Source organism: Squalius cephalus (genome assembly GCF_949319135.1).
Source record: "Squalius cephalus genome assembly, chromosome: 23".
NCBI classification, from domain to species: domain Eukaryota; kingdom Metazoa; phylum Chordata; class Actinopteri; order Cypriniformes; family Leuciscidae; genus Squalius; species Squalius cephalus.
The window spans coordinates 18,219,616-18,232,360 of record NC_137144.1 but is presented as its reverse complement, the minus strand read 5'-3'; the positions used below and the strand labels follow the sequence as shown (position 1 = coordinate 18,232,360).

The 12,745-nt window shown below is 35.4% G+C and overlaps 2 protein-coding genes across 4 annotated transcripts; one reads left to right on the top strand and one right to left on the bottom strand.

Moving 5' to 3' along the window:
* The first annotated feature begins 1,376 nt into the window (after positions 1-1,376).
* On the top strand, positions 1,377-8,108 carry ada2a (adenosine deaminase 2a). 3 transcript variants are annotated; one of them, XM_079860045.1, is made up of 10 exons: positions 1,377-2,048; positions 3,101-3,434; positions 3,999-4,218; positions 4,298-4,508; positions 5,111-5,238; positions 5,323-5,413; positions 5,496-5,604; positions 5,743-5,900; positions 6,963-7,165; positions 7,283-8,108. In XM_079860045.1, the coding sequence occupies exons 2-10, from the start codon at positions 3,134-3,136 to the stop codon at positions 7,371-7,373; spliced, it is 1,512 nt and encodes a 503-aa protein (XP_079716171.1). In that variant the 5' UTR covers positions 1,377-2,048; positions 3,101-3,133; the 3' UTR covers positions 7,374-8,108. The 3 variants fall into 3 exon arrangements, with proteins under 3 accessions (XP_079716171.1, XP_079716169.1, XP_079716170.1); XM_079860043.1 differs by lacking the exon at positions 1,377-2,048 and adding an exon at positions 2,069-2,121 and having other exon boundaries at positions 7,283-8,096; XM_079860044.1 differs by lacking the exon at positions 1,377-2,048 and adding an exon at positions 2,201-2,289 and having other exon boundaries at positions 7,283-8,096.
* Positions 7,726-12,668, bottom strand: LOC307151843 (RIB43A-like with coiled-coils protein 2). The gene is made up of 7 exons (XM_079860046.1): positions 12,013-12,668; positions 11,849-11,930; positions 11,059-11,370; positions 10,117-10,235; positions 9,799-10,026; positions 9,530-9,696; positions 7,726-8,041 (listed from the first exon to the last, which is right to left on the bottom strand). The coding sequence occupies exons 1-7, from the start codon at positions 12,127-12,129 to the stop codon at positions 7,963-7,965; spliced, it is 1,104 nt and encodes a 367-aa protein (XP_079716172.1). The 5' UTR covers positions 12,130-12,668; the 3' UTR covers positions 7,726-7,962.
* Between the last annotated feature and the right edge of the window lie 77 nt (positions 12,669-12,745).

Genomic DNA, 12,745 nt, shown 5'->3' with positions numbered 1-12,745 from the left:
ATCTTCAGTACAGACGCAGGAACCAGACAAGCAGTACTTGTCTTGTGGTTAATGTAATTTGTCACACTGTTCTTTGAATTAGTCTAATATCTGTTTTGAATGCTTAATTTTTTATGGGGGACGAGGGCTGATCGGAAAATGGAGTAGAATGGTTTTGTTTATTTTCATTGCTCCTCCTATTGTTGTCCTGCACTAAATGAATTACTTTGAATATCAGCTTGTTTTTTATGTGTCCTTATGGTCTGTCTGAATTACTGTTTTATTCAGCTCATCAACAAACCATTAAATAGTAACGGCAATTTGTGATATGGCAGCAAGAAAATCTACCTCATAATGGCAGAATGTGGCACATTCTCTATTCCCTTCTTGGATGCATGAAAAGATTTTTTTTTTTTTTTTGTCACTTGTTCATGTTTGTACTCGGAACTATACTTTTTCATGATTGACGGCTTGATCCTTAAATCAACACTATAGCCTTAATATATCCACTCATAAAACCGAATGGTCGTTATTAATTTATCAGTGCCAAGTTTAAACATGATTAAAACTTCTGCATTCCACCTTTTGAATGTTGGTTTTTACAACCATCAGTGAAATGAAGGCAGCATCCTAGGTTCAAATGTTTGCCCTCATTTTGTTGTTTTATGTAATCCACACTTTAAAGTGGAAAAGAGGTTGTGCACCTTGTACAAAGGATTTGACAGTGATGTTTGTGGTACACTGAGGTCTTTTGTCCCAGAAACCTGTGATGGTGCATAATGTCGGGCGAGTATTTTTGTGGACATGTGAACTGTTTATATGTATTTTATGATCTAGGGATATGGAAATACTAGCAGCTGTGAGATGACATGGTAGTTGTCCACCATTTTGTACCTGTCTTTGCTCATAAGTTGTATCACTTTAGCAGTCTGTCAGAAGACTGTACTACTCCACTGTTAATATGTAAAGGGATGATTTAGTAATGAACTACAAGAATGTGTTAATTTTGCTGTGTACAGATGTTTTATTTTTGATTTTTTCATTCACTTATTGGTGGGTATTGGGTAACAGGTCTGTATCTCTGGAAATCCACCCTTCAACATATCTGCTGCCATCTATTCTGTCTGTACTAGTTAAGTAACTAGTTGGTTAAATGTGAATCATATTTATTTGCTCTTGTTTTGTAAATTTTTGTCTTTTTAAATATAAATGTTCTTTTCATGTTTGTTTTGAAACGGTTCACTTTACCTCATTAGCAAAGTTGGAATCCAAAACGACACCTGTAACTTTCATTATGTGAAGTTTACAAGTTCTTACCTGAATGACAAATTATTTTGGAAATGGACCGAAGTATTTTCTATACTGTACATTTCTTAGAATAAATTACGTTTCATTAGATTTTGCACTTCAAGTTGTCAATTTTCTGTGTGTTTCTCCTTTGAAAAACGTGTATGATAATGGCACCACTATGTGGCATTATCTGTACCATGGTACAGTGACATTTTACTTGGATAATGAAAGAATGGCATTGGCATTATATTTTAAATATTGGAAAAGCCGTGGTACCTTTTTTGATAGTGGTAACATGATGTACTAATGACATTTAACCACTCGTTAACTGTGACATGGTCATCTAGACATATAACCTACTGTGTTTGTGAGAGTGTGTATAGACGAAATATTATTTTGCTAGTGTAAGTTAACTTACTCACACAAAGTCTAAAAGATTTCAGTCAGGGTTCGAACGCCGGAGATCACTGGACATGATCCTCACCCGTATCTTTAAGGCCTTGTAAACATTGGAAAACAAGACCGAAATGCAGTTAATATAATTATCTGGATTTTGAATACGCGGATAAATCTTTGTCCTCTCGGGTCTTTTGTCCACGCGCACTGCCACACAACAGAGCCAATGATCTTTAAGGAAAGACATGACGTCACTTTCTGTTGTGGAAGTCTGCACTGTAGTAGGGTAACGTTAGAAGAAGTCGATCGAGCTCGGTTAAAAACAATAACTTACATCTCTATTACCGGTGTCTTTGTAAATACACATTGTATGCAATCGCCAGGTAAGACATTTTCTAATTCGCTGTGTTTCGGAATGTATTTATTTTTCTGCACGTTAATTTGGGATTAATTCAGGTAACGTTAACTGTTAACTTACTGGAGTTTTAAAGTGTTTTGGGTGAAAACCTCTTTACTTGATAATTAAATCATTGAAATTCGACAGACGTTTATAAACGATGTCAGAATTGAAGTATGAAAAAAACGTGACAACAGCTAGACAACTTAAATCATGGCTGGTAATAGGTAGAGTGCAGCTCGACATGTTGTGTGTCATGTGGCTTGTTTACAAGTAACGTTAATTGGGTCTAACAGATGGTCACGTTGTTTTAGAAGGATTGATAGATTTCATTTATATCATTGTGATAGTTTATATTTTGCTTAAAGAAGTAAACAGTTTCAAACAGCTGACAGCTGATTTTCCACCGGCATTAGGGAACAGCTGTGGTTGATGGTTGAAACTAGTTTCAAAGTAACAGTTGGAAAAAAAAAGAAGTGCAAGCTGTGGGCAAAACCCCTTATCTTTATAACAGCAGACATGACAGGTTAACAGCAGTCTCAATACTGCTAGGACATTCAGCTTATACTAGTAAAATGCGTATTTTTCCCTCTTAAAACATAAAAAATAAAAATGAATGGATGTACATTTAGAAATGATGATATATTAATGAATTTATAATAAAAAGCAGTTTGCTACATAAAAGGGGACCCCCTTCTGGTGGCTGCCATTTTAAGATCACATGACTAGCCTGATAGCCAGATACTAATCACTTTATTTTTTAATTTAAATTAATATATTTTACTCTCATAATATATCAATCATTGGTGAGACAAATGCACCCGTTTCTACTCACTTTATTTTTTTATTTTATTTAAATAAATGATTATAGTTAACATTGCTATAGTAATGGAAAATGTTTACTTTTGCATGGAACGGTGTCATCTGTCAGTATTAAATCCAAGAACATCATATCAGTCATTGAAGCATAAACCAAAAATCATGTAATGCACATTTAAATAATTAACAATCCACTTGTTCATTACTTTTCACCATTAGCACAGAGATCAGTGGTTGAATTACATCACAGCCATGCACACACTGACACCAAGACCCCTGATGCGGATATGGATGCTGTTTCTGTGGTGTGCATCATGTAACTGTGCACCAGATCCCAGGAAGCGGGAGGCTCTGATAAGACTGGAGGCATCTAGACGGACAGGAGGCAACATAACACTGAATGAGAGAGAGAAACTGCTCGACTCGAAGCTTCAGAAACTGAAGCAGCATGATATAGAAGCAGGACCGTTCCCACCGTCTATGCATTTCTTCAAGGCGAAGCGCTTCATCGATCAAAGTCCTGTTTTTAGTTTGATTCAAAAGATGCCTAAAGGTGCAGTAATCTAATGATGCAGAGATATTGTGTAGTTTGTGATTTGACGGTTACTACAGTTAAAAAAGTTTGGGCTCAGTAAGATGTTTTTTGAAAGAAATGAATAGGCCTACTTTCATTCAGCAAGATCATCAATTAAAGTGACAGTAAAGACATTTATAATGTTGCAAATATTGCTTTTTCAAATAATGCTGTTCTTTTGAAGGTTTCCACAAAAAAACTAAGCAACTGTTTTTAACATTAATAATAATAATATTAATAATAAATGTTTCTTGAGCAGCAAATCAGTATTTTAGAATGATTTCTGAAGGATCACGTGACACTGAAGACTGGAGGAATGATGCTGGAAATTCAGCTTTGCATTACAGGAATAAAATTAAATAAATTAAATTCTAATAACACTTCACAGTATTAATATAAATGCAGCATTTTGACTTCTTTCATAGACATTAAGAACTTTTCAATGGTTGTAAATATATGTGTGTGTGTGTGTATTTATATATAAATGGTATATAAATATATAGGCTTAAGTATAATGATTTATCTGATAAATTTTTTGTCCAGGTGCGGCCCTGCATGTTCATGACTTTGCTATGGTAGATGTGGATTGGCTAGTGAAGAACGTGACCTACAGGGAGAACTGCTACGTGTGCTTCACAGATGAGCAGACCGTGCAGTTTCTCTTCTCTTCTGGACAGCCTGCATCTCTTCCACGCTGCTCCTCATGGACCCTGCTCAGATCCCTCAGGGAGAAGATTAAAAACAGCACCGAGTTGGACAACAGGTAGAGCCTGAGAAAACTGCAGTAAATCTGAGACTGTAGCTGAGGGATGTTTGTCTCAGAATTTCATTTGTCTCCACAGTTTCATTCGAAATCTCACACTTTTCACTGAGGACCCAGACAGAGACTATCCTAGCCAAAACAGTGTGTGGAAGAGATTTGAACAGGCGTTCTTGGTGGCCTACGGTCTGGTCACCTATGCACCTGTTTTTAAAGACTACCTCTATGAAGGTCTCAGACAATTTTATGAGGACAACATCATGTTTGTGGAAATCAGGGCGCTGCTGCCAGCGGTATGAATACATTTCCCCTTAAAAAAAACATACAAAAAAAACATTTAAAATAATTTTTTTGGTTTCCACCACAGAATAAGAAATAAAGGTAATTGAGACTTTTTATCTCACAATTCTGACTTTCCCACAATTGCAAGTTTATATCTCACAATTGCAAACTTGTAATTCTGAGTTTACATATCGCAATCCGGTTTTGTGGTTTTCGCCACAGAATAAAAAAAAATAAAAAAAGGTAATTTCAACATTTTTTGTGACTTTTTCTCTCTCTGCGTTTTCAAATTATTAAGCCTAGTCCCAGACTAAATGCATTTTTGAGCTGTTTTAACTGAAAGCAACTTGCACTTATATATCTTAAAATGTCAGCTCCATTGTTTTGTCTCAAGATGCACACCAGTAATGTTTTTTCTAAGGCACGTTTATAAAAGCTTTTAAATGTCCTAATCCTGGCTTAATCTAAGCCCCGTCTGTGAAACCGTGTCTTAAATTCAAACTTTAAGTTTTTTTTAGTTTTTTATTCCATGGTGGAAATAAGATTCCATATGAAATAGAATGTACAATAAATGAAAAGTAATATGTGCTCATTTTTATTTGAAAATTTCTAGACATATGAACTTGATGGCAGACTGCATGATAAGGACTGGAGTATGCGAGCCTGCCAGGAAGTTGTGAGGAGATTTACGGCACACTACCCAGACTTCTTAGGGGCTCGGGTTATTTTTACCGTCCACAGGTGAGATAAACATGGAACTAGATCAAATATGAGTTTGATTCAATAAGATCGGAATGAATAGAAATCATTTCCTGTTGCTCTTAGGGGAATAAATGCAACAGAGGCAGTGAAGGCAGTAGAGGAAGCAATGGCACTACAAAGGAACTTTCCAAATATCATGGCAGGCTTTGACTTTGTGAGTATTTGATGGTTCGGTGATGAGCGTATTGCTGAAATATCCAATTTGTGAATAAACTTTAGAATTTGTACAACTCCAGGTAGGACAAGAAGACCATGGAAGACCTCTGTGGTACTTCAAGGACGCTTTGAGTCTACCTGAAGACAGGGGTGTTAATCTGCCCTACTTTTTCCACGCAGGAGAGACAGGTTTCCTTTGACATCTTTGTTCTTTCATCTGGTACAAAGCAGTGTAACTCAAAGTCGTCCTTTATGCTCAAAATGATTGAGTGCTTGTTCTTTTTTCACAGTTGCTATAGTAACATATTTCATTCGCTTTTCCCACAGATTCACAGGGAACAGATGTCGATCAGAACCTCATGGATGCTCTTCTATTCAACACCACACGTATAGGTCATGGCTTTGCCTTGGCTCGTCACCCTGTAGTTAAAGAGATGTCTAGAAAGATGGGCGTACCAATTGAAATCTGCCCCATCTCAAATCAGGTATGTCATCACTCATTATGCCTTTGAAGTCAAAACTGTACTTCCTCAATGCATGTTCCTGGTCTTATTGTTTTTGTGCTTGTTATTCCAAATAATACATTTGAATAAGTGTTAGCTGTTTAGGGAACTATTTTCATAATCTTATTTAATTCAAATCACAATTCTGATGAATGTCTGTTATATAAACATGCTACAATAACAACATGTTAAACAGTTAATGAATAATAGAAATAGTGAAAAAATATTAATATAATATGTAAATAATCTACTAATTTAATCTTGTGCAAGGTTATGCTATGTTTTAGGTCTGTTTTGAATTAAATGTACTATTTGAAATCAATATACACTACCGTTCAAAAGTTGTGAAAAAAATGTCTCTTATGCTCACCAAGGCTGCATTTATTTGATCAAAAATATAGTAAAACAGTAATATTGTGAAATATTATTACAATTAAAAAAACTTTGGAAATCATGCCAAATAGTGCAGAAAATAAATTTGAATAAATTTAGATTATTTCAAAGACGTTTCCAAAACAGCGTGGCCGGACGGTCGCACCACATGATATTTTGTCACTTTAAATAAGAGAAAAATGACAAATAACTAATGGTTTTTGAAAAGTTAAAGTGAGTACATAAATGGAAGAGGTACTACATATATATGGTATCTTTTTATGCATTTACACAGTAAAAAATGCAATCAGACAGAAAATTTAGATGTCACCTCATATTTATATGCATACATTAATGGGCGTGTATACACACACACACATATACATAATATATAAATATAATATATATACAAACACATATTCTACAACCAAAAACCTTTATGTGAAATGCTATTAATCGTGATTAATTGATTTGACAGCACTATTTGAAATAGACAACTTTTATAACATTATAAATGCCTTTACCGTCACTTTTGGTAAATGTATTAATTTCTTTCAAAAACCAAAACCAAAAATCTTACTGTTCCCAATAAGTAGGTAACACATCTTTTGTTTCATTGCAACTGCCTGTGGCTTATTTGAAAATACTAATAATGCTGTGACCCTTTGTCAGGTGTTGAAACTGGTCTCAGACCTGCGGGACCACCCGGCGACAGTGCTTATGGCTGAGGGTCATCCTCTGGTGATCAGCTCGGATGATCCTGCTCTATTTCGGGCCTCTGGCCTTTCACACGATTTCTATGAAGCCTTCATGGGCTTTGGAGGAATGAGCTTTAATTTAGGCACGTTGAAAGAGCTGGTCATAAACTCCCTCAGGTAACATAACTACAAGTGTCTTATTTTAGGATGAGTTTGTGAGTTTATTTTATGACCTACAACCAGACTTTTATCATTTATTCGTAACTTATTTTACCTCTCGCTCTTCATTTCTAGGTACAGCTCATTGCCAAGTGAAAGAAAGAAAGAGGCTATTGAGGTTTTGCTGGTAAAATGGGACAAGTTTGTTTTGGAAAGTTTACTTTGACAGGTATTCCTGCATAAAAGCATTGCTTTAAAGGCACTGTTTACAGGAGGTTTGCCATATTGGTGAACATACTGGGCTGTGAATACTCCAATTTACGCTGTTACTTGATGTGAAGAACTGAATGTGAAATCTTCAACTGGCCTGTGCTGCCATCTGGTGCAGAACCCGTGTACTGATCGTCTGTACTTCCACTGAAACAAAATGGCGGACTCTAGCGGTTTTGTGTGCACTTTTGTAAATTGTGATTCATGATCACCTTATGACACCTAATAAACAGTTCTATTTCATGAAAAAAGTTTTTAAAAGTATATTTTTACTTTAATGACCTTGGTAGGTTGTTTTAAATGACACGATTTCAGTTATTTATGAATATGTAACTCATTTTGTTTACAACATGAATGAAATAAAACTAGTGTGACAACTCCACATAACATTTGCCATCTTTGTGACCTATTAAAAATTCCAAAACACTTCCATTGAAGTCCCCCGTCTATTTAAAGCCGAGGTGTTGACTGTAAAATGATATGGTTTATTGTTCCTGATTGTTGAACCGTGATGGTGTTCATCTTTCAGGTTCACGCTGTAATGTTTATCTACTGCTGGTATTAAACTGGGAAAAGTAGCGCTCGTCTGGAATGTTGGTGTACAGATCCTGGAGATGTTCCTTCCTGTAAATGGAAAAAGTGTTTGCATTTGTTACAAAATAAATAACAAGTAACAGAGAATTATTTTCATACTAATTTAGTATTTATTAATATTTTTAGAATTCATTAGATTTTATTTTTTAGTAATTTTGCTGTTTTTGTCATTTGCATTAGTTTATTAATATTTCAATTTAGCTTGTCATTTATTTATATTTCGGATTTAGTTATAGTAATTTTAGTACTTTTATTTTGCTGCCGAGGACACATTTCAAATTTTCATGTAGTATTTTTATTTTAGCTTTATTTCATAAAAACCAAAACGATTTTAATATTTTGTTATATCTTGTTTTTTTTAATAAATTAACAAAAACAACACTGTTGTGTAGTCCACTGACAAACTTTAAAAGCTAAATCAATACAAATTAAATCTCTAGGCATAGTTTGTTAAAGTACGATACCTGGAAATGTCAAAAACTGCACAAGAGTTACAGAGAAAATTAAAACTTCTTGTTGGATTTAGGGTATGACTCTAGAGACTTTTATGAAGGTATAGACTTTGTCACATGAACAAACAGGAAAACAGTTATCATCGCATCCGCTTGTCAGATAAAGTGTTAACAGTAGTATGAACAGTCCCGATATCAATCAGCTAATTATGTTTCTTGTTGCAATTTTATTCAATTTTAATATCCTAATGTTAGTTAGAAGAAAAAAATAAAATAATTTTAGATATCAATCTGCATTTGTGATGGACATAGCTTATGCTCATATTTGGTTGCTACTCTGAGGGCATCTTGAGTAAAACAGCTCTATATTTAATGAAGCACATTCAAAAGGCCTGAACCGAATACGGAATATTTTACAGAATATGGAAGTTGTTGCACATAACCCCCATTGGGATGTTAGTGGAACCTGATTCACCAAGTGCATCATCTTTGTTGATCCTGGAACAACATTCCAATCAAAAAGGAACAAGTTTACAGTTTATGTTCAGGTTTTATAAACAGGGTAAGGTGCTTCAACATCAATGTTATTCACCATCATTTGCCTCTGATTTTAGGGATCACTTATAGATAGGTAGGATTAAGTTTAAGGGTAGGGATAGATTTTCGGAGACTAAATTTTCGGACCAGGATAAACAAAATATGTTGACCCAGGAACGCATTCAAAAACTTTTGTAGACATGTATTACATTGATGCATTGGGGCGCTTTGTTGAATTTTAGAAGGTTGCGCTATCAAGCCCCACTGACTTCTGAAACCCATATCAGATGTACATTTTCAGCACTTTTGACACGTGTGCACAGTCTAGTGAGTTTTCGAGTATGTTTAGGCCCTCGAAAATGCCATTAATTTCAGAGAAGACGATGAAGAACCAGAAGAAGAATAAACGGAGGAATTCCAATAGGGTCCTCAGTGCTCAGGCCCTAAAATTCAGTCATTTCAAATTAACTGTAAGATTATTATTTCAGTAGTGTACGCTAATTAGTCAATAAAACCCATTGTAACTCACCGAGCATCATAGGTCCGGGCCAGCTGAGTGTTGGTGTTGTCCAAACTCCTGCGCAGCTCCTTATTAATGCGCGCTTGCTGTCTTTCCAGTAGCAGTGCAGCCCGGGCTGATGTCATGTTCTCATGATGCTCCTGAAGCTCCTTCTCCCGTTGCTTCATGGCAGCAATCTGCACATATTTGTTCGCTTTTTAACAAATACGTGTATTTTGATCTTTTGCAACAATTTATAAAGTTACTTATTAACAGAATGAAAGTTTTTTGTGCTTTACCTTCCTATCTTCTGCTTGCTGCAGCTGGTACTGCTTGTACTGCTGGAGCTCTTCAGGACTCATTCCCTTGTAACAGTCGCGGCGCAGGCGGGACAGACCCAGCACACTTACTTTCTGTTCAGGGTTTTCCATCAGCAGGTCCCCATTTAGCTGGTTCAGGATGTCCGTCTGGTTGTTCTCCTCTTCCTCGTGATGCTCTTGTAGACGGCGATGTGCGATTTCTGCAGCCTGTGGTCAAGGAACAATGGAAAATTTATTTTTGAATTATAAAGCCTTTTTTTGTTTCTACTTTGTGGACTTCAGTCGTCAGTGACTCACCAGTGCCCGGTTAAAGTCTTTGGTGGCGATGGCTGCAGATCTCTTGTATTGTTCCTCCATCTTCTGCAGTTCAAGAGCTCGGTTATCCAGAGACATTCTGCTTTGATCGTACTGATTCACTATACAGTTTGTAAAAAGAGAAAGCATTGATACTAGGGCTGGGGGAAACAATATTGATTAATAATGGCTGTTTACAAGATTTATGAAATTATTGTTGTAAGTTTATTTCAATTAAAAGTTGTCATAAGACTGATAATGTTCTGTAATTGTTGTTATTGTATATTAATAAAATCAGTAGACTGACAATTTGCAGTCTGCACATTAAATGTTAACTATTATTTAAATATATTGTTGAATGGCAGTCATTTTATCCCCAAAATTTAGAAAGACATTTGAAAAAATGCAGTATAGTACTTAAAAACTACTATAAAAAAATAAAATAAAAAAAGGTGACAAATAATAATAAAAATATATTTAAAAATACTAAGGCTGTGCAACAATTAATCACATATATATATATATATATATATATATATATATATATATATATATATATATATATATATATATACACAGTACACACACATATATTATGTAAACACAAACTTTTATTTTGGATGCGATTAATCGTTGCACAGCCCTAAAAAATACACAAATATATATATATATATATGTATTTTTAAAATATATTTTATTTGAATATATTTATAAATATTATTTAAAATATACTGTCTTCATGTTGCTGGTCTTCTGGTTTTAAATGTGTTACAAAACTGTTATATTAGGTGCGAGAAACCTGTTCAACAAATTAGTTTTAATCAATTCACAGCCATAATGTAGTTTCAGAAAGAATCAAGCCAAACATTCAAAACTGGGACCAAAAATCACTGAAAATTGGTAGAGCTCAGATATAAGGAGCTGCCATTCAGCAAGTGAACATACCTTCTTGTTGTAGCTGTTGTTTGGCTCGCTCCAGTTCTTCTTGCTGTTGAAGGGTCCATGCTCTGAGCTGCTCCTGCTGCTTCTTCAGCCTGTTCTTCTGGCTCAGATCTTCTCCAGTCAGTCCCGAGAGAATCCGCACACCTTCCTGCTTCTTCAGCAGCTCTGGATCGTTCAGATCAAACTCACGTCTGCTGGTTGTTTGTTGGAATTGTTCCCTAAATTGCAGGATGGCTTCATTCAGCAGGCGCTCATCTTTCTTCTGCCGCTGATCCAGGACACAGGCTACACGATCACTGCACAGCAGGTCATCAGCTGAAAACACACAGGAGAAGAAGCTTCTGAGTCAGCCTCAATGTAATAGTGAGTTATGTTATTCAAGTTATCCAAAAACGTTTTTTTGTGGAAAAAAACTCTTTCCACACACACACACACACACTCTCTCTTGTATGAGGACTTGCCATAGACATAATGATTTTTATACTGTACAAACTGTGTGTTCTATCCCCTTACACGGACCCTAACCCTAAACCTAACTTACCCATCACACACACACACAGTCCCCAATAACGTTAACTTGTTAGTCCCCAAAAATTTACCAGACTTTTTTCCCTCAGTTTTTCTTTTCCAGACAGTTATTCCACCTTGATTATTTTTTTTAAACGAAATTGAAAATGTTAATTGTAATATATATATATATATATATATATATATATATATATATATATATATATATATATATATATATATAATTCTTTCTTTTCTTTTTTTTGCTGGTTTTGGTGTTACTCACCATAGACTTCCAGTTCGTTTGCCTCGCGTTGGTCTTTCTCTCTTCGTTCTTTAACTTGATGGTCGAGAGCATCATAGTCAAGCTGTTCAAGATAGAAATCAGCAAAACGATTTTGCAAATGCCATTTACAGCTGTATAAAGATGTTTTCAGCAAACAGACTTACTCCAATCGTGCGGACTCTGTCATTAAAGATCCTCTCTCGGCGTTGCAGCTCCCTGTTTCTCTTTCTGTCAAGTTGAACAGCTGCGATTTGGTCTGACAGAAGCTCAACTTGATCCATTGTAGCCTATATCACCACTATAGATCGATATAGCGAGCAATACGATGAAATGTTGCAATCGACCAACTGGATGTCACGAAACGAAGGAATGGGAAACTCACAAACAAACACGTTGCTAAGAGACTGAATACATGTTAAAACATTGCGCCCTCTCTCTGTTATTTCTCAGTTCAGTTATCGCTAAACGGAATGGCTAACAAACCACACACACACAAATTCATTTCTATTATATATTTGAACAGTGTACGGGAAACACATTTCAAAACTTCGGCTTTGACCCGGCATGGGACCTTTATATTACTGCAAGTACATGAACTCTGAAAATCCATAAACCTTTGCACGCCACTATAGGGTCCAGTAGGCTATGAGGTTTTAAAGTAATAAAAGCTGTTACAGTATGACACAACAACCTACATGTAATTTGTAATTATATGTTGCACACAAACACAATGTTATTTACTGTAATAGTGTTATGTCTTTGAGTAAACTGTTTAAGAACATTTTGAATTGATGATATGAAATGTAGCCTAAATTAAAAAGGTGTTTCTGTTAAAGGGCACAGATCTCGCAGTAAGAGTATGACTTTCAAATTTTTAATGTGCAGTTGTTTGAAACA